We start from the raw sequence: 27,675 nt of genomic DNA, 5'->3' as shown, positions 1-27,675 counted from the left end.
CTTTTATTGGGGTATGGTTACCCTATGATTGATGGGGTGAACTGCTAATTTGAGTTAGGCCAGCTGGCTTATAGTTTTGGTTAATGTATAGTATCAGTTTATAAAGTTCAAGTTATGAGTGAAGTCTTTGTATGTATTGGTAAACTAAATAAAAGTCCACGGCCTGATTCATCCAATCTTTATTGTTGCGTTTTTATTATTATGCTTTTGAATACAAAGAATGTTGTTTGTGTATGAGTATGGTAACATGTCCCCTACCACTTCATGTTAGGTATCTGCAAATACAAAGTAGCTGAAACAAATGATTAAATTATCAGCTTGACGAGCTGATGGTTGGCGCTGCAGGGTGAGGGATTGCATCTTGCCTGTCAATCTTTGTGACACACAAGGACCCGGGTCTCCTATGCCCTGTCTAATTAGATCTGATTTCTTCAGCCTCCTTACACATTCAATTATGCATTATAGAGGGCTAGATCAGGCCTTTTTGCTTGCAAAACATTAAGTGTGGGCCTTTCATGATGAATAGTATGAGAGTTAAAACCACAGACACTGCCTATAGTAAATAAACTCCACTGAATTTCAGAATAAAATAAGGTATCTTCTATTTAGTACAGCTAGACTTGGTGTGTATAGTTATGCAAAAAAAATAATCCCCCAGAGTAAGGAAGGGCATTGAGGCACATGGCAAGGGCACAGGCTAGGCACTGGCAGACACAAACATCCAGCCACAAGACCGATCCCACCCCCATATTAGAAAAAATTAACAACTGAATTGCCCAGAGTAAGGAAGGTGAGAGAGGAAGAGCAGCAGTCGCAGTAGGGCACTAGGCCTGGGCGGGCAGGCAGACAGGCAGGCACTAGCAGATGATAGGCATATGGAGCCCCTTGGAGTAGGACTGAATTTCACCAATATTATAGAAATGGGGGAGGGGGTTACCCAAAGGAGGGAGGAGGAGGGTGGCGCTGGGTCTGGGGAGGCAGACACTGGAAGATATGCAGCAGTACTCAATTTCCCAATATTATACACATAATGCCTGGTTTTGTCCCCGATATTTATTAACGAAGAATATATATGATAGAAAGACAATAAAAAAAACAAATTAGAGGTTTGTGTTAATGGGCAACTGTCAATCAACTAAACTCCACTCAGGAACTTTACTCACAAAAACTACAGGTTTTGCCATAGAATAAATTGGGAAAAATGTCTGTCTGATGAACTCCCTGTAGAAGTAGTATATATATATATATATATATATATATATATATATATATATATATACATACACACACACACACACACACACACACACACACATATATATATATACATACATACACACACACACACACACACACACTAAATCAGCGCACACACATCAAATAGATTATAAACTCTCATGACTGTAGTTAAAACTACTTAAAAACACCTAAGATGACAAAATTGGAGTTTTAGTCACATTATATGGCCATATTATGCTAAGCCCACCACTACGCCAAAGTACTCCAATGTAGGTGGGTCCTAACCTAAATACTGTTGCTTATATGGAGCTAAATCTTTGCAAGTACATTGCTTACCAGGAGCCAAAAGGCCTTCCTAAATACAGACACTCCTGCAATTTATAAGTTTCCAAGGACCTCCCCACCACAGGTGCGCCATTTGTGAGGTCCTTGGAAACTCCTGGTAAGCAAGGTACTTGCAAAGATTTAGCTCCATATAAGCAACAGTATTTAGGTTAGGACCCACCTACATTGGAGTACTTTGGCGTAGTGGTGGGCTTAGCATAATATGGCCATATAATGTGACTAAAACTCCAATTTTGTCATCTTAGAAAGGTGTTTTTAAGTAGTTTTAACTACAGTCATGAGAGTTTATAATCTATTTGATGTGTGAGCGCTGATTTAGAGATTGTGTATGATTTTGGTCTTCAGCAGCACCCCCTTATAATTAATGCTAGTTCAGGTGAGTGCTACCTTTTTGTATATACTCTATACATACACTACAGCTTCTCAAATCCACCCCACACCAGTAAATGTTCTGCACCAAAATTAAACTATTACTTTATCTACAGTATTATGTATGATCAATGAGCATCAAACACAGCCTCTGCTTAACTCTCATCGGTCTATAACTGCTGATGACAAGTTAAAATGGCGTAAGCATTTATATAAATATCTAAAGCTTGTCCCTTCCCCTTGTAAATGCTGATTGGCCAGAGTGACCCATCAATCACAGCCATAACCATCAATGAGACCACCTCTCTTTTTTTTTGGCTACTTCTACCAATCAGTCATTGATATGTACCCTCCTATACATCATGGAGCGTCAAAACGGTTTGGAATGGTGGCGGCTACATGTTTCAATTAATGGACAAATCGTAACAAACTTTCTGCACTTTTGCAATTTGTTTTCGGCGGTTTCATCTGGGATCTCCTTCATTATCGGAGATTTGTACGAATGCACTAAACAGGCGATTTTCATTACAAAAAAAAAAAGTTTACATAAATCAGAATGCTCAAGACTATTCTCAAGTTTTAGAATATGACATCTTGTTCTAAGATCTCTCCTCCTTGGTGAAATCCCTTAATTTATTTAAATGTTTCTATCTCACATCCCCCTCTCTTCGTTCCTCCAAGCTATACATAAGGATCTTTCCTTAAAAAATTGAAACAGTGCCAAATAAACACTACACTTACCAAAGACAAGTTGAGAAGACTACTATTAAAACAGTTTAAATTTGACATGAGCATTTCTTAAAGGATAGGTAAGATCATTATTTACACAATGAAAACTGGGAAAATGATATTTCACACTGTATTTTATTATCCATTGAAAAAATATTTTAACCAAAGAAATTGTAATTGCTGTTTTGAATGCAGAATGCTTTCCAAACTGATTCAGGGAGTAAACACATTTATAACTGACAGTTTACTATGGACACTGGTTACCAATCTGGAATCCATCCCATGATCATCAGCAGAAGGTGTTATTCTGTATAACAACAAGTTTACTTTGTGTTTAAAGTAGTAAGTCTATGTAAAATGATGGGAATCTTCAACAAAGTGCAACAATTTGGATAGTCTCTGAGAATGAAGCTCAAGTAGTAAGACACAAAACGTTTCTTTCCTAAAAACAGACCCAGTGTAATCTCAGCCACCCATGGCTGCCCTTTTTTTTTTACATGCTGCCTGAACATTGTGGGTGTTGTAGATCGGCTCTTTTGCCATACTGCATGCCAAAGTTCAAGTCACTGGTTCTGTTCCAAATTGAACAAATATGTGGCTAGTTATTTCATTTTCATTTGTCGGGAGTCCTTTTTAATACGCTTATAAATGCATCTTTTGGCACCTCCACATTCCCAATTCTCCTCATTTTTTTCTTGCCTTCAGCTTGCTTCTTTAGCAGCTTCATTTTTCTCGTAATATCACCTCCATACTGCAAAACAAGAATACCAATCTCACATGCTAGAGCTAGTGGGAACGCAACATTATTTTAAAATAGAAAAATAAAACAGCAAAAAAGGTGTATTCAGGACTGCAACTACATGTCCTCTTACTGGGGTGAATGAAGTTTCACAAATTATTCATCTCTCTAAATATTAACATTCAAACATGAGTTTAGCTGTATTTGGAAACAAAACTCTTGGCCATCAGTGGCGCTACAGAGATGCAGAAGTAGATTGTGGAGATTATGGATACTAACATCGCTTAACACATTTTCTTTGTGGTCCACAGTAGCCTTGCTGAAACAGAAATTATGGAATCCACAGGATAACACTTGATACTTATGTTCTTGATTTAACTAAAAACTTTCATTTCAGGTCCACTGATCTACCAAGGAATTTACCACATGTGGTTGTTTTTGTTGAGGATTACATACCCTTCATTCACTTTGGTCAGGTTGGTGGGTGCACCATTGACTACATAGACCCTTCCCTTCCCTTTAATGTTTTATTTATTTCCATATGGACCTGGCCTATGGCTAGTCAGGGACGGTGCAATATTTATGAGCTGGGACCTTAATGGCACTTTTCATTTTATTTTCCTGTGCTGCACTTTTTTGATTTATGTGCACAAGTGTCCCTTTTTCTTTTGAGAAGGCTTGATTGAGTATACACAGAACTTACACCACTGGAACTGCCACAGTAGAGCCAGGTCCCTTTTTGGTGGGGATGTGGGTTTATTGTTTGGCTCTCACATCCTCTTCAAGACTCCCTATTTGGGGGGGGTCAAGAAGATCTTGTCCTCCCTTGGTTTTATTGGCAGAACTTGTTTTATATGAAAGGAAGGGGTTACATGTCCCGACAGGTAGGACATCGCCTTTCTTTATTTAACAAAATTAAGCATGATAATTTGTGCTTTAATGATTTTGGAAATTGGGCTACTGATAAAGAGAAACTTCCTGTGCCTTCATCATCTAAGAATAATCCACAATCACCTCTTCATACCCATTAAAGTGACATTGTTATTTTTAATTGCAGAATTTACAATGGCTGCCATCATTTGCTCCACATATTAGGTGTTTCCTACTGCTGTCAGAGCTCTGGCAGCCTTTGTGATGCCAAGCTAAGGTGAGAAGAGAATATGTTAAATGGCAGAACCAAAGAGCTTACAATAGTAAAAAGCTATACTTACACATTTTGCCAGGACATTTTTCCTGTAGGCTTTAATCCTGATAAAAAGAGTAAATATTAGGTAGATAATACATTATCTATGTATCAAAGTACAAATAACATTTGGAAAGTTCACCCATGTGTATGGTGGAATAAAAATAATTGAACTCTTCCGCAACTGGAAGTAGGCTCCCACATCCATGTGAATATTTGCAACTGCACCTCTCTGGATTTGTTAAGAATATGACAATGGGACAGCTCAGGATTACAAGATGTAACTGTACAGTTTATCTTCCAAGGAGGTATAGCTTTTTCGGTCAATTTGCTTTATGTTTGGTCCTTATGTCATAAATACGTTTGAATTATCTAAGAGGACTTTTTAAGATGTGATATAAACATTGTCAGTGCCAAGAATATTTGTTAAGTTACTGTTATTTGTTTTGTTAGTATTCTAAACTGGCCCCAGTACAAACTGTTTGCTGTTCAAAGCTTCTATTTTTATGCATTGTCATTTAACCCCTTGATGACAATTGCCGGTCTGGGAACGTCACGGAAAAACAAGTCGTTTACGACAAATGACATGCCAGGACCGTCATTTGTTAAAACGGATGAGAAAAAAAACAAAAAACGATCCGTGATCGATTTTTAAATCAAAACGGCGTTGCTGTAATGCCTCGACAGCAATGCCACGATCGGCACCAGGGGCATCAACATCCGCCATACATTGTAACGGCGGATCACGATCACCTCCTAAACTTAAATGGTGTCGCTGGAATGCCTCGAACAGGAGGCATCCAGCGACACCAGACACTTACCTCAGGATGGACAGCAAGATGGCGGCGGCCCGGGAAAAAAAAACAATAAAGAAGAAAAAGTTCGCTACAGGGTCTCCAGACCCTCTAGAGAACTCTGGCTCCACTTGCAGGTTGAATACAGGTACTGCATTCAACCATGCAAGTCAATGGAGCCCAGCTTTCTAATCACAGTGTGATTAGTAAAAATAAATTAAAAAATAAAATAAAAATTAATAATAATAATTAGAAAAAAATTGTAAAAAAACCAGTAAAATGTAAAAATAATTTCCCACTGATGTCACTATCAGGGGAACCTTGAAGTTGAAAAAAAAAAATTAAAAAAATATTTTGTGAGCAAGTCCTAAAATTAGCATTTTAGCTTAAAACAATTCTCGCATGGAAAGAGTTAAAATACTGGCATATTAAATGCCCATGGGGTGTCTACTTTAAAAAAAAATTTATGATTTGATGGGGTAAAATGAATTGGCCGGGTTCAACAATGTCCCAAATAGCACGGGGGGGAAGGATGGCCACACATCTAATTTCCAATTAGAAAAATGCACACGTACCAAACGTGGCCTTTTAGTTCCCCCAAAAAATGACAAACCCATGCATGTGGGGTATCACTGTACTCAGGAGATGTTGCTGAACACATATTGGGGTGTCGTGTGACAGCGGCATAAACCAGGAGCTGTAAATTCATACATAAAGTAGGTGTGTGGGGGAAAAATACACACAAAAAAATACTACTGCAAACTTTGAAAAAATTCTGGTGGTAAAATGTGTGCATGCAAAGAGTTAAAATACCAGCATTTAAAATACCCTGGGGTGTCTAGTTTTCAAAAATATATGGTTTTGTTGGGCACACTGAAATGGCCCGGCTCAAAGATGTACCAAATAGGGCATGGGCAGTGGATCCCCAAATGCCAAAGTTCAACATTGAAAAATGCGCATGCCCCAAATGTGGCCCTTTTCCCCCCAAACAGCCAGGCAAAATCATTCATGTGAGGTATCGCTGTACTCAGGAGATGTTGCTTAACACATATTGGGGTGTTTTATGATAGTGACATATACCAGAACCTGTTTATTCATACCTGAAGTAAAATGTGTGTGAAAAAACAAATGCAAAAAAAAATGACTACCATAAAGTTTGACAAAGGCTGATGGTAGAATTAGTGCTTGGAAAGGGTTAAAATACTAGCATTTGGAATACCCTGGGCTGTCTAGTTTTCAAAAATATATGACTTCATGGGGTAAATTGCATTGGCCGGCTTCAAAGATACCCGAAATTGCACATGGGGGGAAGAATTACCAGATTTTGAAAAAATGGCTTTGAAATAGCAAAACGCTACCTGTACTTATTGCCCCATAATGTGTAGAAAAAAGCAAAAAACCATAAAAACATTGGGTATTTCTAAACTCAGGACAAATAGTAGAATCTATTTAGCAGGTTTTTTCATTACCTTTTATAGATGAGTAAAAGATTTTTCAACTTTTTTTCTAAATTTTTCACCATATTTTATACTTTTTTTTAATAGTAAATAATATGATACAATCAAAACAATGTCATCTAAGGAAAGCCCTTCTTGTCCTGAAAAAAACAATATATAACTCGTGTGGGTTCAGTAAACGGGAAAGAAGAAAATTACAGCTAAACACGAGCAGCGCAGAAATGTTAAAACGGCAATTGTCACGAAGGGTACAAAAAGTAAAATCAGCCTTTGTCACGAAGGGGTTAAAAAAAAAAAAAAAAAAAAGCTTTTGGTACCAAACTGAATGGTTCAGAGGACCTACATTTTGAAAAGGACCGATTCATGCCTGCCTCCAGTAGAGAACAGATCAACATCTATGCACCATTCATTACACGTTAGCACGAACAGACACATTAGACATAGTAGCAGGTAAGAACAGCATCATAGCTGCATTAGGTGTTCCTATTTTCATACGTACGTTTCTCTTGCTATGATCCTGCTGCCAATAGCTGCCTGCACCGCTATTTCAAACAACTGCCTGGGTATGGAATCACGAAGCCTTTCACAAATTGCTTTCCCAACCGCATAAGCTTTATCTCTAAGACAAGTGGAAGGGAGATTGTTGTAGACACATTCATTTTTGACCTTGCATAAACGTTGTATATTTGATCAAGCCATTAATCTATATATAAAAAAAAAAAAAGCTTAATTTATATTTTATATAAAAAAATATAAAATATCTTATGCAAGCTTACTTGTGTGCAATGGTCACCAACTCTTCTACAGGACGTCCATTTAGCAAAATATCCAATTTGACAAGTTCTGCCGCCTGATAACCAGCATCTTCATAGTCAAAACTAAAAAAAACACAATTACTCAGAAGGTGCTCTAGCAACTTATAGTTGTACATGAGAATTAAATAGGCGTAGATATTTTGTGTTATCAATATCAAAACTAATGTCGTAATAAACACCTTTTAATATATTATCTTATATATTAGTATTACACACACACGTCATATTTGAGTGCATTTGTTATGTATGTAATGGAGAGATATGTCATAACTTAAAAAAAGACAACTAAAAGTACCTTGCATATCCAGAAGAAAGTGATTTTAGATTATCATAAAAATCCAGAACAATTTCATTTAGAGGGAATAGGTAGGTCATCATAATTCTGTGATCATCGATGTATACCATGCTCTTCTGAATCGCTCGTCGTGACTAAGAAAAACAATTATAATTATTTTATGTTTAAACTTTAACGTATAGTGTGTTTCTTTTTACACCATTGCTTTAAATAAGGTACACATTTGTCTTTTCCTGAATATTATGAGCTTGTGCAATAAGTTCTATGAGGCTTTCAGGTAGCATCATGAACATCCAGAAAGCCATTGAGATTTGAACCACAAGATGGCAAATAAACATCAGCGGACATCGAGAAGCAATCTTAAATTCATAGACAAACACATAACGAAACACAAAGGGATCCTTACCTGGCATAGAGTAATTATCTTTCCCATATAGTCATCTGGTGAAATGATGGTGCCTAATACCATAGGCTCAAGGAATTCTGATACTTGATATTTATCAGGAAAATCAGATGGGTTTACTATAGTTATCTCTTCTTCACCATATTCCTGTAATTTTAAAAAAAAAACAACATTGTAGATAAAAAGATAACATGTTACATACACACAGCAAGCATTTACCGCAGAACTGACAAAGGACCCCTTAGCAAATCTATTTTTGCCAAAACGTTATGGTAAAGCGGTCATATTTTTCCAGAACATAATGGTATGCAAATTAATTTTGTTTTAGCATGTATCTTCTCTTGGAACTATATAGGAGGATATCTGTATAAGGAATAGGCACTGATTGTTCAACAGAACTTTCGGTTGAAACAGGCATACAAATTTCCAGTGTGTCCTTCGCATTATCAGGATTGTAAATGCAGAAAATAATAATTAGTCCTCCTACAAGGTGAAGATTTAACTTCCCCTGCCTACAAGGGATGAGGCCCCCACTAACCCAGATCCACGATGCCAACTGGTACCTCAACACTTGTTGGCAACTAGAGAGTATAAATGTATTCTACTTTTTTTATTAACTTTTTTACAGAGACAATCGCCTGAAGAACAAGATACCTTTATCAGTTTCGGCGAGGACAGTCTAGCCTTGTATGGTACAGTTGGCGCAGTCATAATTACTGAAGCATTATACTCCTGTTCCAAGCGCTGGTTAAAAACTTCAAGGTGTAGAAGCCCAAGGAAACCTAACCTGTTTAAAACATTAAGCCCAATTAATCATGCATGATATGTTGTTTTCAGAAAAAGAATGGACATGTCCCATATGGTGACATTATTAAATTGTGACTTGTTATATAACAAAAGTTAGATGGATTTTTGCAACAGGAAACAATGTATATATTATATTAAAAACAAAAAAGTAATCTAGTAAATGACCTATGCAAATCCTCACAATGACCATCGTCATTCTTCCTTTTGGGTGAAAGGTCTACTTAACAAGTTGTTTTTCCATCGATATATTCTTATATGTAAAATAAGGACGGCAGAGTTTTGAAGCAATGCTTTAGGTTTGGCCTAAGACAGCACAACTATTAAAAATACCTACTCGCTCTGCAAAATAATTTTACTGTAATATTTTTTATAGCCAAATTCAGCATTGAACCACCATTATTCTTATGCATGGCCAAAAGCTACCTAAATATAATGACGTATTATTGTGTCTCATTTATGATTAAATAATTCTCAGGTGACACACATGCAGTCACTAGTTGCTACCATAACATTGAAAAGGGTTCTCGTGGTTTGCTATGTTGTTTTATGCAATTCACTTTTAAGAAAGCATAAAATATGAGCTCTGGTAAGGTTTAAGGATTAACATGCCAGAGAGCACAATTATTGCTTTGCCTAGCTGGAACACCACCTATAAGAGTTTATATCGCCACTGAAAAACATTCCATCAGCTGTGTGCATCAAGGCTATAGAGTTACCTTTGATGAATAAAATATGTAAATAATACTAAGCAGGTACACAGAAACGAAGTACGAGAACCATGTGAAGTGTACACGGTAAACATAAATAATTTCAACATTTAAGGAACTGACTGATGTGGACGATTAACAAACTCACCTCCATCCAGCTCCGAGCGCTGGACTGCTGTCCCGATTTACAGTTACACTAGAGTCATTCAATGTCAGCTTTTCTAAAGCACTCTTGAGGTTGTTATATTCAGACTGATCGACTGGATACATGCCTTTAATTAAATATATAGACAGATGGCAGTTCATTTATAATACTTTTTTTTTTTTTTGTTGCATGTAACCTATATTGGCATAAATATAGGTAAACAAAATAAAAATACCCACGGACAAAATGAAAGACGACATGTCATGTATTATTTAGTTTTGTTTCAAGGCACTGATGCGCTTTTAAGCTCAGCCATTTAACAACTTCTGACAAGCTGGCAAAAAGCTGCCAGCCTCCTGATGCTGAATAGTTCTTTTCTGAACAGTTAATTCAGTCCATGTACTTGAGTTAACTTTCTATTGGTATTTGGAGTGCAAACAAGAAACTGGCATACTGAATACAATGTTAAAGAATACAGAAACAAATCAGCATTTTAAATATTTAAAAATTGAAACAAAACATGCTTTTATAAATAAATTTGCTTCATGTTTATAAAAAACAAAACCTTTGCTTCATTTGAACATGAATTGCATATGAAATCAAGGATGTGCACTTAGTTACTTGGTGTATAATTATATATATATATATACACACATATATACATATATACACACACACACACACCAATAGCATACGTTATGGTGGTAAAGGTGATTGAAAACTCTTCCAGACATGCCAGAAGGCCTTTTTTGCCCCCGGAAATCTCATGGTGCTGCCACAACCATAAGGGATTCTGGGTAGGCGCATGCAAATAAGGTCAACAATGATCACCATTGTTGACCTTATTTGCATGCGCCTACCCACACGGAACAAAACAAGCCTTCTGGCTTGTCTGGTGTCTGTAGATGAGTGTTTAATAGTAATTCTACTACCCCCTTAATTATATATATATATATATACATACATACATATATACACACACACACACACACACACACACACACACACCGTATTTGCTCGATTATAAGACAAGGTTTTTTCCAGAGCAAATGCTCTGAAAAATACCCCTCGTCTTATAATCGAGGTCGTCTTCTAATCAGACCTCATTCTGCTGGGGCCAGGGTGCTTACCGGGCTTTGGTCGCGAGCAGCGTCGCTCCTACTAGCTGCAGGAGAACAGGAAGCTAGCACAGTCCTCACATAACTCTGCCTGAGTGGCATATATGGGTATAAGGCATATTATGGGGCAGAGGGGCATATAGGGGGTTAAAAGGCATATCATGGGGCACAGTGGCATATAGGAGGGTAGAAGACATTTCTGGAGGCAGAGTGGCATGTAGAGGGTTAAAAGGCACATCAAGGGGCAGAGTGGCAAATAGGGGGGTATAAGGCATTTCTTGGGGCAGAGTGGCAAGCCTGGGGCAGATGTGCATAACTGTGGGGGGCAGGTTGGCAAATAAAAGGAAATAAAAAATATATATTTTTCTCAATCATAGCTTTTATTAAATATGAAAAAATAGTTTACATTAATTAATATTTACTAGTAAAACGTTTTTCCTATAGGGTAGTCTTATATTCAGGCTTTTTGTTTTTTTCCTAAATTAATATTTTGATTTTGGGGGGTCGTCTTATAATCAGGGTCGTCTTATAATCGAGCAAAAACGGTGTGTGTGTATATATATATATATATATATATATATATATATATATATATATATATATATACATACACAGACATACACATACACCATACACACATATACAAAAAGTCTTCTTCACAGGTTACCTCACCTCCTCTCCCTTTTTGTCCCCATACTAAGGCACTATACATGCTAAACTTCTGGTAGTCCCAATAAAAGGTTTGAAATTTGTCACCAAGACTGTCCTGAAAAACTCACGGCACCTATATAAACCGCCAAATGAATCTGACATGTTATTGCGGTCTGGATCACAGACATACCTTTGCGGTGACTACAAAAAATGTAAATACTGCTGGAGGAGGTCTACTATTTTTCCTCAGGTTAAATAACGCGATACAAAAGAAATTATGTGTCAGTCTTACCTGCAAATACCATGGGTTTGGCAGATTTGAATCCAGGAAGTGGCTCCACAGGATGCTTTTGCAGATACAGAGTGTCACCTATTTGAGCTTCATTCACCTCTTTCATTCCAGCAACTAAATAACCTACCTGTCCGGCATACCTAAATAAAATACAATATTTGTAAGCAATGTTTCCAGTTCTTCTCGTTCCTACATGTGGTTTCAAAACACATAGCAACATCTAGTGGTCACAATAAAAAAAACCTCTACCCAGTAATTCGAGAATTCGAGTAAGGTGAGAATGCAGACTTTTACACTGTATGCACACATACAACGGCAAGAAAAAAGTAAGTGAACCCTGTGGAATTACCTGGTTTTCTGCATGGATTGTTCATAAAATGTTATCTGATCTATATCTAAATCACAAGTATAAACAAATACAATGTGCTTACGCTAATAACGCACAAATAATGATAATGTTTTTATTGAACACACTCATTAAACATTCACAGTGCTGGTTGGAACCCTTGGAGAGCTGCTTAAACTTAGCCAAATCCCTGGGATGTGTGGTGTGAAAGGCTCTCTTAAAGGTCATTCCACATCATCTCTAATGGGTTATGGTCTGAGTTTTGAATGGGCCACTCCAAAAACCATTTTTAGAGGCATTGTCCTGCTGCATCACCCAACCTCTACTGAGCTTCAGCTAGCAGACAGCACCCAGCATGAGGTACAGTGCTTCAATTATCAAGCAAAGGTAGTGGGGTTGAAATCCAAGTGCCAAACTCCAAAAGGTACCACGAGGACCACCAGATGCTAAATCATGTTCTGGTGCCCCACTCTTTTAAGGGGTATGCAAACCATGCCTTCTTGGTACTGAAGGCTTCAAAAGAGAGGCGGTAGCCAAAAGGCCAGACAATCTCCTTCACCAAAACCACTGTGGCATTTTCATTTTCTGAGCAACCACATTCAACACTATGTTATCTTGGCCAGTATACCAGACAGATACTGTATATTCCTGTTGTACTGCCTTGTGGGAAACAATAGGATGCTTCAATCTTAATATCCCACAATGCAGTGTAAGTATGAGAGAAACTCTCATAGGCCTTTGGGAATTTACAACAAAAATGAAATACCAATTTATACATTTTAAACAACCTTAGAAAATGCATTTTGTCTCATTTTTCTGAATGTGAGGTGGTAAGGCCACACCATTATAGCCAAGAGCATCAAAAAGCACTTTGCCTTTATCCACCAAAGTGTGGCCCTCTTTTGCTTTCATGGTGTATGAAGGGTCACTGGGCAATCCCGCCATCACTAAGTCATATGCTTGGGCTCTCATTTCATCTTAAAGGGACAGTTTAATGTTCTGGACACTCCCAATGCATATTAAAGTACTCTAAGTACTTTAATATCTATTCTTCCAAAACAGGAGAGAAAAAAAAATGAACCTGACACCGAAGAGTCCTGCTGCAGTAGTTACCCTCCTTATCCATGAATCGACTGTTTTTGCCACTGATTGGCTGCTTGAAGCAGTCAATGAGTGACAGTAAAGTGCTTCCATTAAAATCAATGCGTTCCATACCTGCTCATAGGAGTCTTAATAGAACCGCAACAGAAGCTTTCCCTGAGCCAGTGCTGGAGGGAGAAGGGGCATAAGTATGGGCCATCTGGCTACCATACGCAATAAAGTGAATATGATGGCTGAAGTGTCCCTTTAATACAGTTAGATGTGGTTGATTGTAGTATATATATATATATATATATATATATATATATATATATATATACACACACTTTTTTTGTGTGCTTGTAATAGATTTTATTATCATATGTTTATAAGGTAAATAAATAATGAAGTACTTACAACTTATCAGTCGGTACTTCTTCAGGTGTTAAGATGCCAACGTCATTGACCTCATAGCTCTTTCCAGTATAAGCAGACACAATTTTGTGGCCTTTGGAAACCTGTCCCCCAAAAAGTGCAATATTAGCCACAACCCCTCTGTAATGATCAAATGTTGAATCAAACAACAGAGCTTTCAAGGGGCTTTTTGGGTCAATGTTAGGTCTGAAACAAAAATGTACAAAAGGTCAATAATTATTTGTGAAAGGTATGTTATAGCTTAAAATAAACACTTATCTAACTACTAGCTCAAAGGACCCCACAGTCATAGAGCCCTGTATATATATTACAAACACACATATACGAAAACTGCCTGTAGCCCCTTACATTAAGTTATATTTGCAAAACTCACATTTAACACTGGCAACTAATGCAAATGGAAGGTAACTACAAGTTATGAGCTAAATGGGGCCTGTGGTTACGTTGAATTCCATAATTAAACACTTTGCCAAGTAGCAGCTGGAAAGGGCAGGCAATAAAAACATTAAAATGATTAATTCAAGAATGGAGAACATTGTTATATGTCTACACGAAGCGTTAGCTGGGCATAACCTACATCATGCTGCTCATTTTGGACGCCAAATATGTTGCTTTATTAGAAAGAGTAAAAGAATGGCAAAAGTAAACAGATTTCAATTATGGAAACTGGATAAAAGTGGACAAGTAAAAGTTTTCAGTTACACTGGATTTATTCAAAACAAAGCAAGAATTCAGTGCATGTCCTGCGAATACCATTCAAAAGAGACCTGAGGCATAAATATTGGGGGATCAGTCATAGTATATGGCCAAATATTACTTAGCCCACCACTACGTAAGTACCCCAAATTTGGCGAGTCTGATATCTCATGGCTATATCGCTTATCAAGGAGCTGAATCAGCGGGACTGCACTGCAATTTAACCCAAAAGAGACTCTCAAGCAATTTAAAGCCTTCGCTGGACCATTACTGAGGTACCTGTGTGGCAGGAGGGTATTCTCAAGTGGATTTATTTACTTTAGAAACCATCTATTTACAAAAATATTAAAAGTCTATATGAGACCAATGCAAGATAAATCTTTGCCTTTAGGACAGCAGAAATAGCAACAGGCTGTTACAATTAGAGGAGCTGCCTTTATAAACATAGAAGGGCAGTATTCATAGCAAGGGTTATAAAGCACTGCAATGCACTTACGGTGGGAGTTTCGTTATAACCTCTTCAAGAACTCGTTCAACATTTGTTCCAAGCTTGGCAGAGATCTATAGAAATAAGTATATTAGAAAAATAGACCAATTTTATTGTACATGTTATGCCATAACACAATCAAAATAATGCCATTTATACAATAGTTTGCCAGTTTCATGCTTAAGGTTTAGAGAAACAAATTATGTTACTCAAGTAATAAATATGAACTTGTAGCTAAATATACATATAAATGTTATCAGCATATGTTTTAGTTTTTTCTTCAAGTTACATGAACAAGGTTCATCGGATAAGCATTTTTATGGTCTTAGGTCTTTGCATGTCTTACTGATGGCCGCTTAACACTTTCAACCAATAAAAACTCAGCTTTAATTTCAAAATCATTTTTCCTTATGTGTTTCTCTTCTACAAACTGCACCCGTTTTCCCAAAACTCAGGTCAAGTCAACATCTATATAGCGAAACGTGAGCTATTGTTTTTTTTATAAAAGATACGTATTTTAAAGAATTGCGGACATATATACTTAATCACAATAACTAAATACAAACCCTAATGCAGTCACTCCTCGGAATATCAAACATTTTTTCAATTTGCTTCTCTACTCTCTCTGGTTCTGCGTTCTTCAAATCTATCTGGAAAAAAGAAACAACTATAACATGACAGGTAAAACATTTTGTTTTTAATAACCATTATGTTAAAATAATAAGACATTACTTAAATAGTGAACTACAATGAAAATTCCTGACATTTGCCGTCTGATCATAGGTTATGAAAAATGTTTTTGACCATACATGTCAGATCTACATAAGCTAATAATAGTAACAAAAAAAAGAGCAAAAAAGTATATATTTGTATGTCACCACATCTTGTTACACAATGTGGATGCCTTCCTAGAATAGAAGACAATTACTCAAGATGAAGCACCACAGGCTTATGAAATATTTGTTTCTGCGTCTTCTAAATACTACATGAGTAAGTCAACGTTTCAGGACAAAAGTGTGACTGCATGTCATATCAGGAACAGACTACAAGATCAATCTAATAATTCTATGTGCATAGCGTTACACATTTATAGATACATAGAAGCCTCAAGAATGTAAAACTCCAGATCAAAACCAAAATGAGTGTCTATTAGTTTTATGTAATGTAAGTGATTAATATAGATCTGGTAGCTGACTGGTAGGGTTCTAGCAGATGTTTACAGAATGGTAAGAGCAGAAAAATATTATAGCCTAGGGAAGCAGGTAGCCAGCAGTACTCTAGCCTGTTGGGCGATCAGGTCACCGCCATGCCGGTTACAATGGAGATCTATGATCTCCTCAGCCAGCACATTTACAATATGGAGAACATACAATGCCTCCATACGATCCATCAAAAGGCAATGCCCTAGGCCTAGATCAAGCTTAAGGTAGCACCCAAAGTAAATAAAACCCTGGGTAAGAGCTGACTCACTAAACACCCACATATTTAGTGAAGCATGCATCCACGTAAGAACCACAGCATACATCCTGAAGGAAACCATCTGTTCTTCACTTTCAGAAGAACAACGTCACGGACTTATCCATTTCACTCAGGTTACAACCAAGTCATCTTCACCCAAGCAATAATTACACAGTACATTCATATGTATTGACTGTTTAGGGGGCTCCCTGGGGCACTGGAGTGTCCCTTTAACCTCTGAAGCAAGTCCTTTAAATTAAGGAACTCTTGCAACCCTACTCAAAATCAGCGACTATAAAATGGTTACACAACTGAATGCTAACACATAAAACACAAGTTCCATTTATGCCACAAGCTGAAATTAATGGTGCCTTCATCTTGCACACAGCAGCTTACTGATTAAGGCTTCCTTATGGTACAGAGATCGAGAAGCTGTTCACCATTCCATCATGCGCTGGACTGTAGATTTGGTTTGATCATGGAAACAGATGTGTACGAGCCTCACCTTGTTTATAACAGGAATTATTGCAAGTTGTGCTTCAAAGGCTAAGAAGAAGTTTGCCACAGTCTGCGCCTGAATACCCTTAAGAGGAAAAATAAATGAAAACATGCGTCAAAATATCTAAATGCACACCTACATAAGACAAAACAAGGATATAATTAGTTATAAAGGACAGGATTATAGCTTGTTGATCCAGTTAGAAACCTAAAGAAGGAATGCTTTCCCTTTTTGAGAGATAATTGGAGAACGCTACAATGTGGGTTGTTTGGCATACTCTGGATCCACAGCAAATTTGAACTTTTTTTAAACCTAAACTACTATGTAATACATTGTTGTGTCGTATGTGAGAGCGGTCATATTGGTGTCTAATTACCTGGTATAAGGTGGTGCTTCTCCCCAACATATTTGTGTTGGAAGAGAAATATTGGACAGTTTTAAACTTCCTTAGAGGCTTATGCATAGTCTGCTAAAACAACGCAGGCATATTCCAGGTAGAGTGCTACAACATGCTGCATGGGCTGGCGCTAGAATACAAAGGTAAATTGCAGTAAAGGGTCATTGAAAATTAAAGGGAATCTGCAATCTGGGGGGAAAAAAAGAATTCTCAATAACAAAGCAAGACTTCAACCATTACATGGACTTTAATGCATTTGATAGCCGAGTGGTCCCTTTACAGGTCTGTGATGTACCCCTTGCAAATGCACAGAGGGGATTCTGTAAAATCCATTCTCCTCCCCTGCCCGCTATTAAATGTGGCAGGTGATGTATTCAGTGTATGTAGAGCTGAACTGAATCGGTCCATTTAGAAAACATAAAAGGGCTTATAAAAAGTCTAATGTCCCCTAAAGAGCACTGACACACATTCTTCTCCCTTTATACTGTGTTTATCAGTATTATGTTTTACCTACAGACTAAAAGTAAAAAGGCAACTGGGGTAATCCAACCAATGCGACACTGGGGATTACAAAACCCACAATGAGAAATAAGAATGATTGGTTTTACCTACAAAAGACAATGTGCGAAAAAGTATAGAAACAGAACTATGATTTACATGAATACAAAGGAATTACCTCATTTGCATCAACTACTAGCAGGACACCTTGGCAAGCAGAGAGCGATCTAGAGACTTCATAGTTAAAATCCACATGTCCCTGAAATATACAAAGATAAATAATATGAGAGGCAGAATAATGTATTTTATTTAAGCAACTAAATCAATTAACCAATTTTTCTTAAGTTTCTATACATATTATTGTGAATTTTATGGCTCCAGAACGCTGATACATTCATACTCAGCAAACATTCTGGACTCCATCGGATAAAGAAACATGTCCACGGGAAATCCGGGACACTTGAGAAGTATGGATTATGGCCTCCACACTAAAATGGTATTTTTAGCAAAAAGCTACATGGTAAAGAGCGACTGTACAAACTATGGAAAGTAAACTTACTGGGGTGTCTATCAGGTTTAAAAGATATTTTTTGCCTTTGAACGTATAAAACAGAGATGCAGTCTGTGCTTTTACTGTGATTCCTCTCTCTCGTTCCACTTGTAGTTTATCCAGGACTTGCTTGTTAGAAACTGCTTTCGGAATACGCCCTAAGAAGTCGGTCAAAAACATGTAAAGTGTCAATAGATTGAACAGTAATAAGCTTTGCAACACTAATTAGTGCTAACACAGGCCTTGGACGTGTCACTTTTAATGTTGCTAACTTGTTGGACTAATCCATCTGAACACATACATGCCATTCACACATCTGAAAAGTAAAAATGTAAGAAAAATGCCTATAAAAGTAGACAACACGGAATATTACGTTTACGTATATTACAACTGTAATCAAAAGCGCCAGCAACTGCATGAAATCACAAAACACATTAGGAAGTAGAATGAAAATAACGCTTAAGTGCTAATAACCCAATGGAGGATCTACAGAGGAGCCCTTTTGGAGCTGGCGGTTGCAACCACTAAGTACAACCATGTCCATATTTCCATACCTGTAATTTCAAGCAGTCTGTCGGCCAGAGTACTTTTCCCATGGTCCACATGAGCTATTATACTGAAATTTCTAATACATTCTACAGAGTATTCAGACATATCTATCTTCTCCTGCAATAAAGCACACACAGATTTATAGCAGGAATGATTGTGAAAAAAGACATGGATTTTTGGTGGCAAGGAAGCATCATCCTGTCCCTCAAATCTTACTGTATACCTGGCTTTGCCTTAAATCCTGAATAGCCTTCTTTCTATATTCCTTCACTATATTAACATTTACCACTTCTGCTGGAAGAATTTGAAAAAATGTGATAAATGGAGCATTTCACGATGTACCATCTAAGAGTTGTATAAATACAACTATCTTCAGCTTCACAAACTATAAGCACGTTAAACACAGAAATCATAGTACAAGAAAATCTCTAGCCAAGTTGGTGACTGGTAATCCCCATGTAAAGACAACATATGTTGTGACATCACCTTTTGAGAACTATAAAGCTTTTGGTGATCCATAGATATCTGGACTGTTTCCAAGAAACCACGATGTCGATAAAAACATGAGCCATATAAATTCCATGTCGACAGTTGACCAAAGCGGGCATAAATTGTGCGCTTCCACAGGTGCAGGCATTTTGTGCTGTGGTTAGGGACAAACATGTCTTCAGAAGATTTGGTCCTGTGGAGTGATACCTAAATTTTAAGTATCATTAAAATCCATATTTTTTTTTCTTTACAAGTGACGTGCGATCCGGTAGGGGAAAGGGTTCTTTGAGCCATACACACTTACAAGTTCCATTTTCTCCAAAGCTCTGCAAATGAAAAGACAGAAACTAGCATTCAAGTAATTGGGATTCTTTTTTTTTTTTTTTTTTTACAGTCAATATTTTTTATGAAACTGAAATAAGGTGTCAAGCAGCCAATCAGAGGCTGGTAACATTGGACCACACAGAGGGTGGGAAGCTGCAGCAGGTATGTACATTTTCTTACATTCTTCAATTAAACAAAGCATATGTAAAGTCCTTGCAAAACACTCCTACTTGCATTGGTTGTTTAGGGGCCACCTGAGACACATTATTATTGTCAATTTTAACCCTTTCAGACTCCTTAGGACGTACATGTACGTCCTTAAAACTTGGGGCAAGAAGCTCTTTAGGATGTACAGATACGTCCTGAATTTGTTGCAGCTGCCACAAGGGAGATATCGCTCGCTTCCTATCGACTGATCGTCTAATAGGGTGCTGGTACACTATCATTCAAGGAATGAGCTGACAACCACCTGACGTTTACTTCAGGAGAGGAGAGCCTCAGCAGGGTCTTTCTAAAGACTACTGGGCTCCCCCATTGCCACCTGATGGCTGATTGCAATCTGCAATGTAGGGCTTTGGTGGCCAGCTTGTGATCAGATATGGTGGAGGAGAGGTAGTTTACCCCTTCCAAAAAGGGAAAAAGTAAATTTTTTTTTAAATTTCGGCATAGTTTTATTTTTAAATTATTTATTATCGCTACTAATTGTTTTACATTTTTCTATTAATTAAAATGTGGCCCTACTTCTCCCAAACAAAATGATGTATAATTTGAGCAAGTTCATCAAATATGGAAAACAGGACTCCTTATTCATCAAACACACAAGATGGAGGGGTTAACGTTACTGTTTATTTTCACCCTCTTGTATTGGGCCAAAACACCTACTTTCAAGGGTTAAAGCGAAGCAAAAACGGAGCAAACACATTGACAAAAGTTGTTGACTTTCAGGAAGATGATACTTTTGGACAATAATAACCAGTGTAAAGAAAAATGTAAACAATTTACTCTTCCCTATACATACAGGAATGAGCGAATACGTCAAATAGTATGGTGGTAATGGGCACTTCACGTTTTATAAAGTATTTTTTGTTTTTTGGGTGTTTTTAATCGTGTGTATTAAGTTATTTAGTCTCATGAATACTTCATGAAGTTACTCTCTCTGAAGATGCTGTAGATTTCTGTTAACTTTAAATATGCACATATTTTAAACACGGGGTACAAAAAATATAAACAATAACAGAAAATCTTTGCTGAATTTATTTACATTTTTCCTATCAGTAAACTGGATACTTTGTGCAAAACATGATCCACAGACAGGTAGAAGCCGTTAAAGTGTAACTGGGTCTAAATCACCGGCTTCTCTTAAATCAAGATAAAGAAACGTTAACTTCCAGCGTGCAGACATTTCGGATATAGACCCATTAGTTGCTGGACCATTACCTGATCAAGCAGCTCCTTACTACTCACCTTCCAGCATGTCTGCTCAGGCTGCATGTGAAAGTGACCCTCCTCCCAGAATGCACTGCTTCGCTCCAGCCTTAAAGTGGCAACGATGAGTTCTTAAAAGGGAAACTGCACATGCCCCCACCAAATTAATAAAACGGAGCGCTTCTTCGTTCTTATATTCTTCTACAAGCAGTAAATGCTAATAATGAAAACAGAACAGTCTCATTACACTAATTCCACTTATTTGTATTTCTTATGGCCATATAGTGTGATGGAATCCCCAATATTGATTTTTTTGAATGGCATTTGCTGGGTATGCACAGAATTCTTGCTTTGTTTTGTGTACTTATTGATAATTTTATGCTTTTTAGGTTGTGCGCTCCTGTGTTTTTGTATAATTTTTGTGCCGCACATATTTGCAGGTTCTGACCAAACTTTTGGCTTTAGCAGCCCCTCCTGCCACACAGGCAATTATTTAATGGAGTTCAGAGAAGGCTTTAAATTGCTTATTTGGGTTAAAATAAAAAACAGTCCCACTGATTCTGCTCCCTGGTATGCAATATAGCCATGAAAAATTATATGGGACTCACCAAACTTGGGGTACTTTGATGAAGTGACAGGATAAGCAATACACGATCATACAGTGTGATGGAATCCACAATATTTGTGCCTTAGGTGTTTTTTGAATGGTATTTGCTGGGTATGTGCTGAATTCTTGCTTTATAGTGTTCATAACTATATATATAATATTTTTACATTTCTTATGATGCGGATTTGTCGGCTGCACATCCATGATGTGAATTTCCCGCTCCACCACATCCCAAAGGTGCTCTATTGGATTGAGATCTGGTGACTATGGAGGACATTGGAGTTCAGTGAACTCATTGTCATGTTCAAGAAACCAGTTTGAGATGATGTGACTTTTGTGACATGGTGCATTATCCTGCTGGAAGTAGCCATCAGAAGATGGGTATACTGTGATCTTAAGGGATGGACATGGTAAGCAACAATACTCAGGTAGGCTGTCACATTTAAACAATGCTCAATTAGTATTAAGGGGCCCAAAGTGTGCCAAGAAAATGTCCCCCACACCATTACACCACCAGCCTGAACCGTTGATACAAGGCAGGATGGATCCATGCTTTCATGTTGTTTAAGCCAAAGTCTGACCCTGCCATCTGAATGTCGCAGCTGGAATCGAGACTTATCAGACCAGGCAACGTTCTTCCAGTCTTCCATTGTCCAATTTTGGTGAGTCTGTGCGAATCGTAGCCTCAGGTTTCTGTTCTTAGCTGACCCGGTGTGGTCCATCTGCTTCAAGGTTCGTTGTGTTGTGCGTTCAGAGATGGTATTCTGCATACCTTGGCTGTAAGGTTATTTGACTTACTGTTGCCTTTCTGTCATCTGGAACCAGTCGCCCATTTCTCCTCTGACCTCTGACATCAACAAGGCATCTTCGTCGACACAACTGCCGCTCACTGGATATTTTCTCTTTTTCAGACCATTCTCTGTAAACCCTAGAGAGGGTTGTGCGTGGAAATCCCAGTAGATCAGCAGTTTCTGAAATACTCATAAATACCTAATAAAGTGGCCAGTGAGTATATATATCGTACTGAGCCACAGAGCATCGGTAGGTGGTCACTTGGGAGCTGTAGCTCCACTAATTTTAGAGCTCTCTAGGCTGGTCAGGGAAGATTAGACGATCTTTCCAACTGGCCTAGGATCCCCAGATTCCCCACCTCTGACAAAAGCAGGATAGTTAACTAAAAATCAAGACTGTCCTCCTAAACCTGAGACTGTGGGGAGGTATGTAATATTACTGGGTTAAGATTTTCAGCATTTGCCTTGCGCTTCATGCCGGTAGAAAGTTTTGTTTGGCTCATACTTAGAGGGGTACCCAATGTATAGAACACAAAGTCATTATTACTGAACCAAGCTGATTTTCATACAAAATAATAATGGTGAATTCTGACAATTGACTATTGTGTTTTTATTGCTTTTGGTGCCAGTTTACTTGTTTTTTCTTGACATAAGACAATGTGATGTTAATGGTTCTGCAGTATTCATTTATATCTTGCAGGTCTAAAAAATGTAAGAAAATATGAAGAAAAAGCAAGACTGAAAGAAGCTGACTGAGTAAGAAGCTACCTTTGGCATCGTGCTAACATTCAAGGTAGGTACAGTGGCCAGATGGTTAGCTCTGTCCACAAAAAGTGTTAACACCCCTTCCTTACCAATGAGTACCATTGGATGTTGCTGACATCCAGAATCACCCCCTGAGCGACGTAAGCAATCATTGATGGATGGAAAAGGGCAGACGTGCTGCCCTTCAATGTGGCTGGTGTGATTTGGCTGTCCAAAACGCTTTATCCTCTATTGAGTGTCTTGGTTTGCCCATCTTAATCTTTTTCTTTTTTATTGTCCAGTCTGAGATATGGCTTTTTCTTAGAAACTCTGTCTAGAAGGCCAGAATTCTGGAGGTGAAACTTCACCGTTGATGTTGGTTTGTGGGTACTATCTAATGAAGCTGCCAATTGATCGAGGACCTGTGAGGCTTCTATTTCTCAAACTAGACACTCTAACAAAACAAAAAAGTATATATATATATATATATATATATATATATATATATATATATATATATATATATATATATATATATAGTTAGCATAACTGCCAGGGTTCACTGTGTATTAGGCATTTTACATAAAGTTGCTTATTTATTCTTCTGTTTCGGTTGTTTGTTTTTTGTTCTTATACAACATTTTCAGGACAATTGTGAAGATTTTTTTTATACAATCTTTTTTTTATAGAATTTAGATTTTTCTATATATAAAATTATATTGATTCCACTATGTGTAGAAGTTGATCCTACAATTTGAGGCAGCTATAATATTTAGTTACCCTTTTTACATCAAATCATCATCTATACAAATAGATTACGCAAATTTCTTCACTGCAGTGCGCATGGGGCAGCAAGATTTGCAATTCTGCATGTCTGATCACGATAGGTGATTCTGTAAAGCGTAGTTGCATTCTGCATGTAAAATGTAACTTTAGGCTAAAAAGGCTTATGTTCTACAGCATTAACTAATATTCAAAATTTACCAGTAGGTGTCACTGTGGGACCACTTTTCCTCCCAGGCATTTTTATCTTATATAAGCTATATTGATGGACCATAAAATACTTTTTACTAGCCGACAAAATTATATTGTGAACAATAACATATATACTTGTACCTGTAAGAAAAAGTTGTGTTTTCTACAAAAAGGCTATGTTTTTTTCCGCTACCGATTGCAGTGTGTGAAATGTATTTTGTGATTAGAAAAGCTGTCATATTGTTTGATAGGAATGTGTGTGCATGTAGCATTTTAAAGGAAACGTGTATGAATATCACTTTTATATATTCTAAGACACACATGTTTATAAGCAGCCAATCAGTGGCAAGTATCATCAGGCCATGGAGAGGGTGGGAGGCTGCAGCTTCTCCCTAAGGTAAGTAAAGTTTTTTGTTTTTTTTAATCCATTGCTCAAAGTACTTTAATATGCTCTGTTTGTTTAGGTGCTCCCTTGGGCCAATGAGTGTTGCTTTAAGTAATTATGTTGCTTCCTTTAACCCCTTCGTGACAAAGGCTGATTCTATTTTTTGTACCCTTCGTGACAATGGCTGTTTTATCGTTTCTGCGGTGTTTGTGTTTAGCTGTAATTTTCTCTTAACCCATTTACTAAACCCACACAAGTTATATATAGTTTTTTTCAGGACAAGAAGGGCTTTCTTCAGACACCATAATTTTTTATATATGATGTAATTTTCTATAATAAAAATAATAAAATATGACGAAAAATTGAAAAAAAAAAAAAATTTCTCACTTTTATTTGAAAAATCTTTTATTCATCATAAAAAACTACTGAAAAAACCTGCTAAATAGATTCTACTATTTGTCCCGAGTTTAGAAATACCCAATGTTTTTATGTTTTTTTGCTTTCTTCTACACGTTATGGGGCAATAAGTACAAGTAGCGTTTTGCTATTTCAAAACCATTTTTCTCTGAATCTGGTAATTCTGTCTCCATGTGGTATTTGGGGCATCTTTGAAGCCAGCAAATTAAATTTACCCCACCAAACCATATATTTTTGAAAACTAGACACCCCAGGGTATTTTAGATGCTGATAGTTTAACCCTTTCCATGCACTAATCCTACCACCAACCCTTGTCAAAGTTTGTGATAGTAATTGTTTTTGCTGTTTTTTAAACATACTTTGTACTTCAGGTGTAAAATTACAGCTCCTGGTATATGTCACTGTCACACAACACGATATGTGTTCAGCAACATCTCCTGAGTACATTGATACCCCACATGCATGGGTTTGTCAGATTGTTTGGGGGCAAAAGGGCCAAATTTGGAACATGCCTCCTCAGCCGTATACCGCTGCATGGCAACAATTGCAGCAAAAATAGTAGGGAAGGAAAGGGTTAATGGCTCTAATAAAAAAAATTAAAAAAACCCTAAAAAAAAGTACAAAAAAAAATAAAAAGTAAAAAAAAATGTAAAAAAAAAGAACCCCAAAAACAATTGCCACTATGCAAGATCACTGTTTATGCAGTGATCAATGGCAATGAAGGGGTTAATATTAAATGGGTGGCTCTTATAAGAGCCTTTGGATCAATAATAATATATATTATTGAGAATACCTAAAAACACACTGATCTGTCTCTCTCCCTCACTAGAAGCAAGTGAAGGAGGGAGGCAGATCCAATACTGATCAAAGGCAATGTTTAGAAAACATTGCCTTTGATTTATCAGATCATGATCACTCTTATGAGTGATCTGACCACTAGGGGTGTTATTCACTGGATGTCCATGACATCCAGCAACACCCCCCCCCCGATGATGACAGCAGGCTCCGCCCCCGGCTTGATGGGCGCCGCCATCTTGAAACACCGCATGTGTTTCGAAGACGCCGGCACCGGGAAGGTAAGTTGAGCATTTAGGAAGCGATCGCGAGTCGCTTCCTTTGCTAAACAGGTGTTGCAAAGATGCCTCGATACTGAGGCATCTTAGCAACACCAGCTAAGCAAAGGAAGCGACTCGCGATCGCTTCCTAAACCCGTTTTTCGGCGGCGGGCGCCGCCATGTTTGAAAGACGTGCAGTCTTTCAAACATGTTTTTTTATTTGCTCCTAGGAGCGATCGGGGGGGGCCGGGAATGTTTTTTTTGGTGTTGCTCAATGCCTCGATGTCGAGGCATTAGAGCAACACCGTTTGAGTGAAAAAATCGATCACGGATCGATTTTTTCACCCGTTTAAAGACGTGCCGGTCCTGGCACGTCAATTGTCATAATCGTCACGATTTTCGGTGACGTGCCCGGACCGGCAATTGTCATCAAGGGGTTAAAATGCCAGTTTGGATCATAGTTAGTACACTGGCTAATATAATATATCGTGTTACAAATACATTTGAAGTCATTTAATTTGTTGTGCCAGGTCAAAGGTCATGATATCACATATGGTAGTTGTCAATTTTCAACAAAGAATAACTAAAAAGTGTATACAGCTTACTTTCATGGCCATATTGTTGCCACTTAATGTCTGTAAACATTTACTTTTAGTTTTATGTCTGAAAAATAGCTGAAAGCGTAATCCCATTGTGATGGATTTTATTAAGGACACGGAGGCTCCTATTATAGTGCATTCTCTTTCTTTATTACTACTCCCTCAGCAGTTAAAAACAAGGGAAGCAGTTAACTGAAGAGAAAAAACATAATATAAAGTGACATAACATATCAACCAATCAGCACAGTTCCAACATATCAAAGGGCGTGAAACACTGCTGCACTTCCTCTTTTGTTGCTGCTCCCTCAGCGGACAGTTAAGTATATTTGCTCTGCGGTTTCCTCTGTGTTGTTTACATATTAATTTCATAATTAATTTCATATTCCTTATTTGCTGCCTTGATTATTATTTTCTTTCCGTTATTCCTGTATGGTTCCTATCTCATTGTATCGTGTACCTTTTCCTGGTGTTCCTTATCTCTATTTCGTATTATCGTGCGTGCCGTTTTTCTCCCTTTAGGTCTTGGGTTTTGTCCTTACCTTTGGTTTCTCCGTCGCTCGCCCGTGTCGCGCTGCCGCGTCCTCGGCCTTTTCGGCCGGCGGGTTCGTCTCGCGCATGCGCTCTGTCTCTCGCGGCGGCCATTTTCGTTGGCGCGCATCTGACAGGTTTTCTTTGAGCTGCCGTGTCATCGGCCTTTTCGGCCGGCGGGTGCGTCTCACGCATGTGTTCTGTCTCTCGCGGTGGCCATTTTTTGTTGGCGCGCATCTCACAGGATTACCAC

General features: G+C 37.8%; 1 protein-coding gene across 1 annotated transcript; it reads right to left on the bottom strand.

Annotated features, from left to right (window-relative positions):
• Positions 1 to 3,295: 3,295 nt before the first annotated feature.
• On the bottom strand, positions 3,296 to 27,583 carry LOC149283260 (translation factor Guf1, mitochondrial-like). The gene is made up of 17 exons (XM_089497796.1): positions 27,434 to 27,583; positions 19,089 to 19,200; positions 18,544 to 18,692; positions 18,163 to 18,243; positions 17,096 to 17,173; positions 15,699 to 15,782; positions 15,142 to 15,206; positions 13,932 to 14,135; positions 12,089 to 12,228; positions 10,031 to 10,154; positions 9,023 to 9,155; positions 8,372 to 8,515; positions 7,966 to 8,099; positions 7,632 to 7,733; positions 7,355 to 7,474; positions 4,633 to 4,669; positions 3,296 to 3,433 (listed from the first exon to the last, which is right to left on the bottom strand). Exons 1-17 carry the CDS (start codon positions 27,581 to 27,583, stop codon positions 3,296 to 3,298), a joined length of 1,995 nt encoding a protein of 664 aa, XP_089353922.1.
• Positions 27,584 to 27,675: the final 92 nt, after the last annotated feature.

Source organism: Sceloporus occidentalis, unplaced genomic scaffold, assembly GCF_023333645.1.
Source record: "Sceloporus occidentalis isolate IW3139 unplaced genomic scaffold, rSceOcc1.0.p SCAF_107, whole genome shotgun sequence".
Taxonomy (NCBI): Eukaryota; Metazoa; Chordata; class Lepidosauria; order Squamata; family Phrynosomatidae; genus Sceloporus; species Sceloporus occidentalis.
The sequence above is the reverse complement of the archived record's forward strand: the minus strand, read 5'-3'. Positions and strand labels throughout refer to the sequence as shown.

Coding starts and splice junctions, on each gene's coding strand:
- LOC149283260 (XM_089497796.1), bottom strand. CDS start 27,583: ATGACACGGCAGCTCAAAGAAAACCTGTCAGATGCGCGCCAACGAAAA. Junction 12,229..13,931: donor GAAGTACCGACTGATAAGTT/GTAAGTACTTCA, acceptor TATTTTATTTAG/GTATGCCGGACAGGTAGGTT. Junction 8,100..8,371: donor AGATAATTACTCTATGCCAG/GTAAGGATCCCT, acceptor TGTTTTTCTTAG/TCACGACGAGCGATTCAGAA.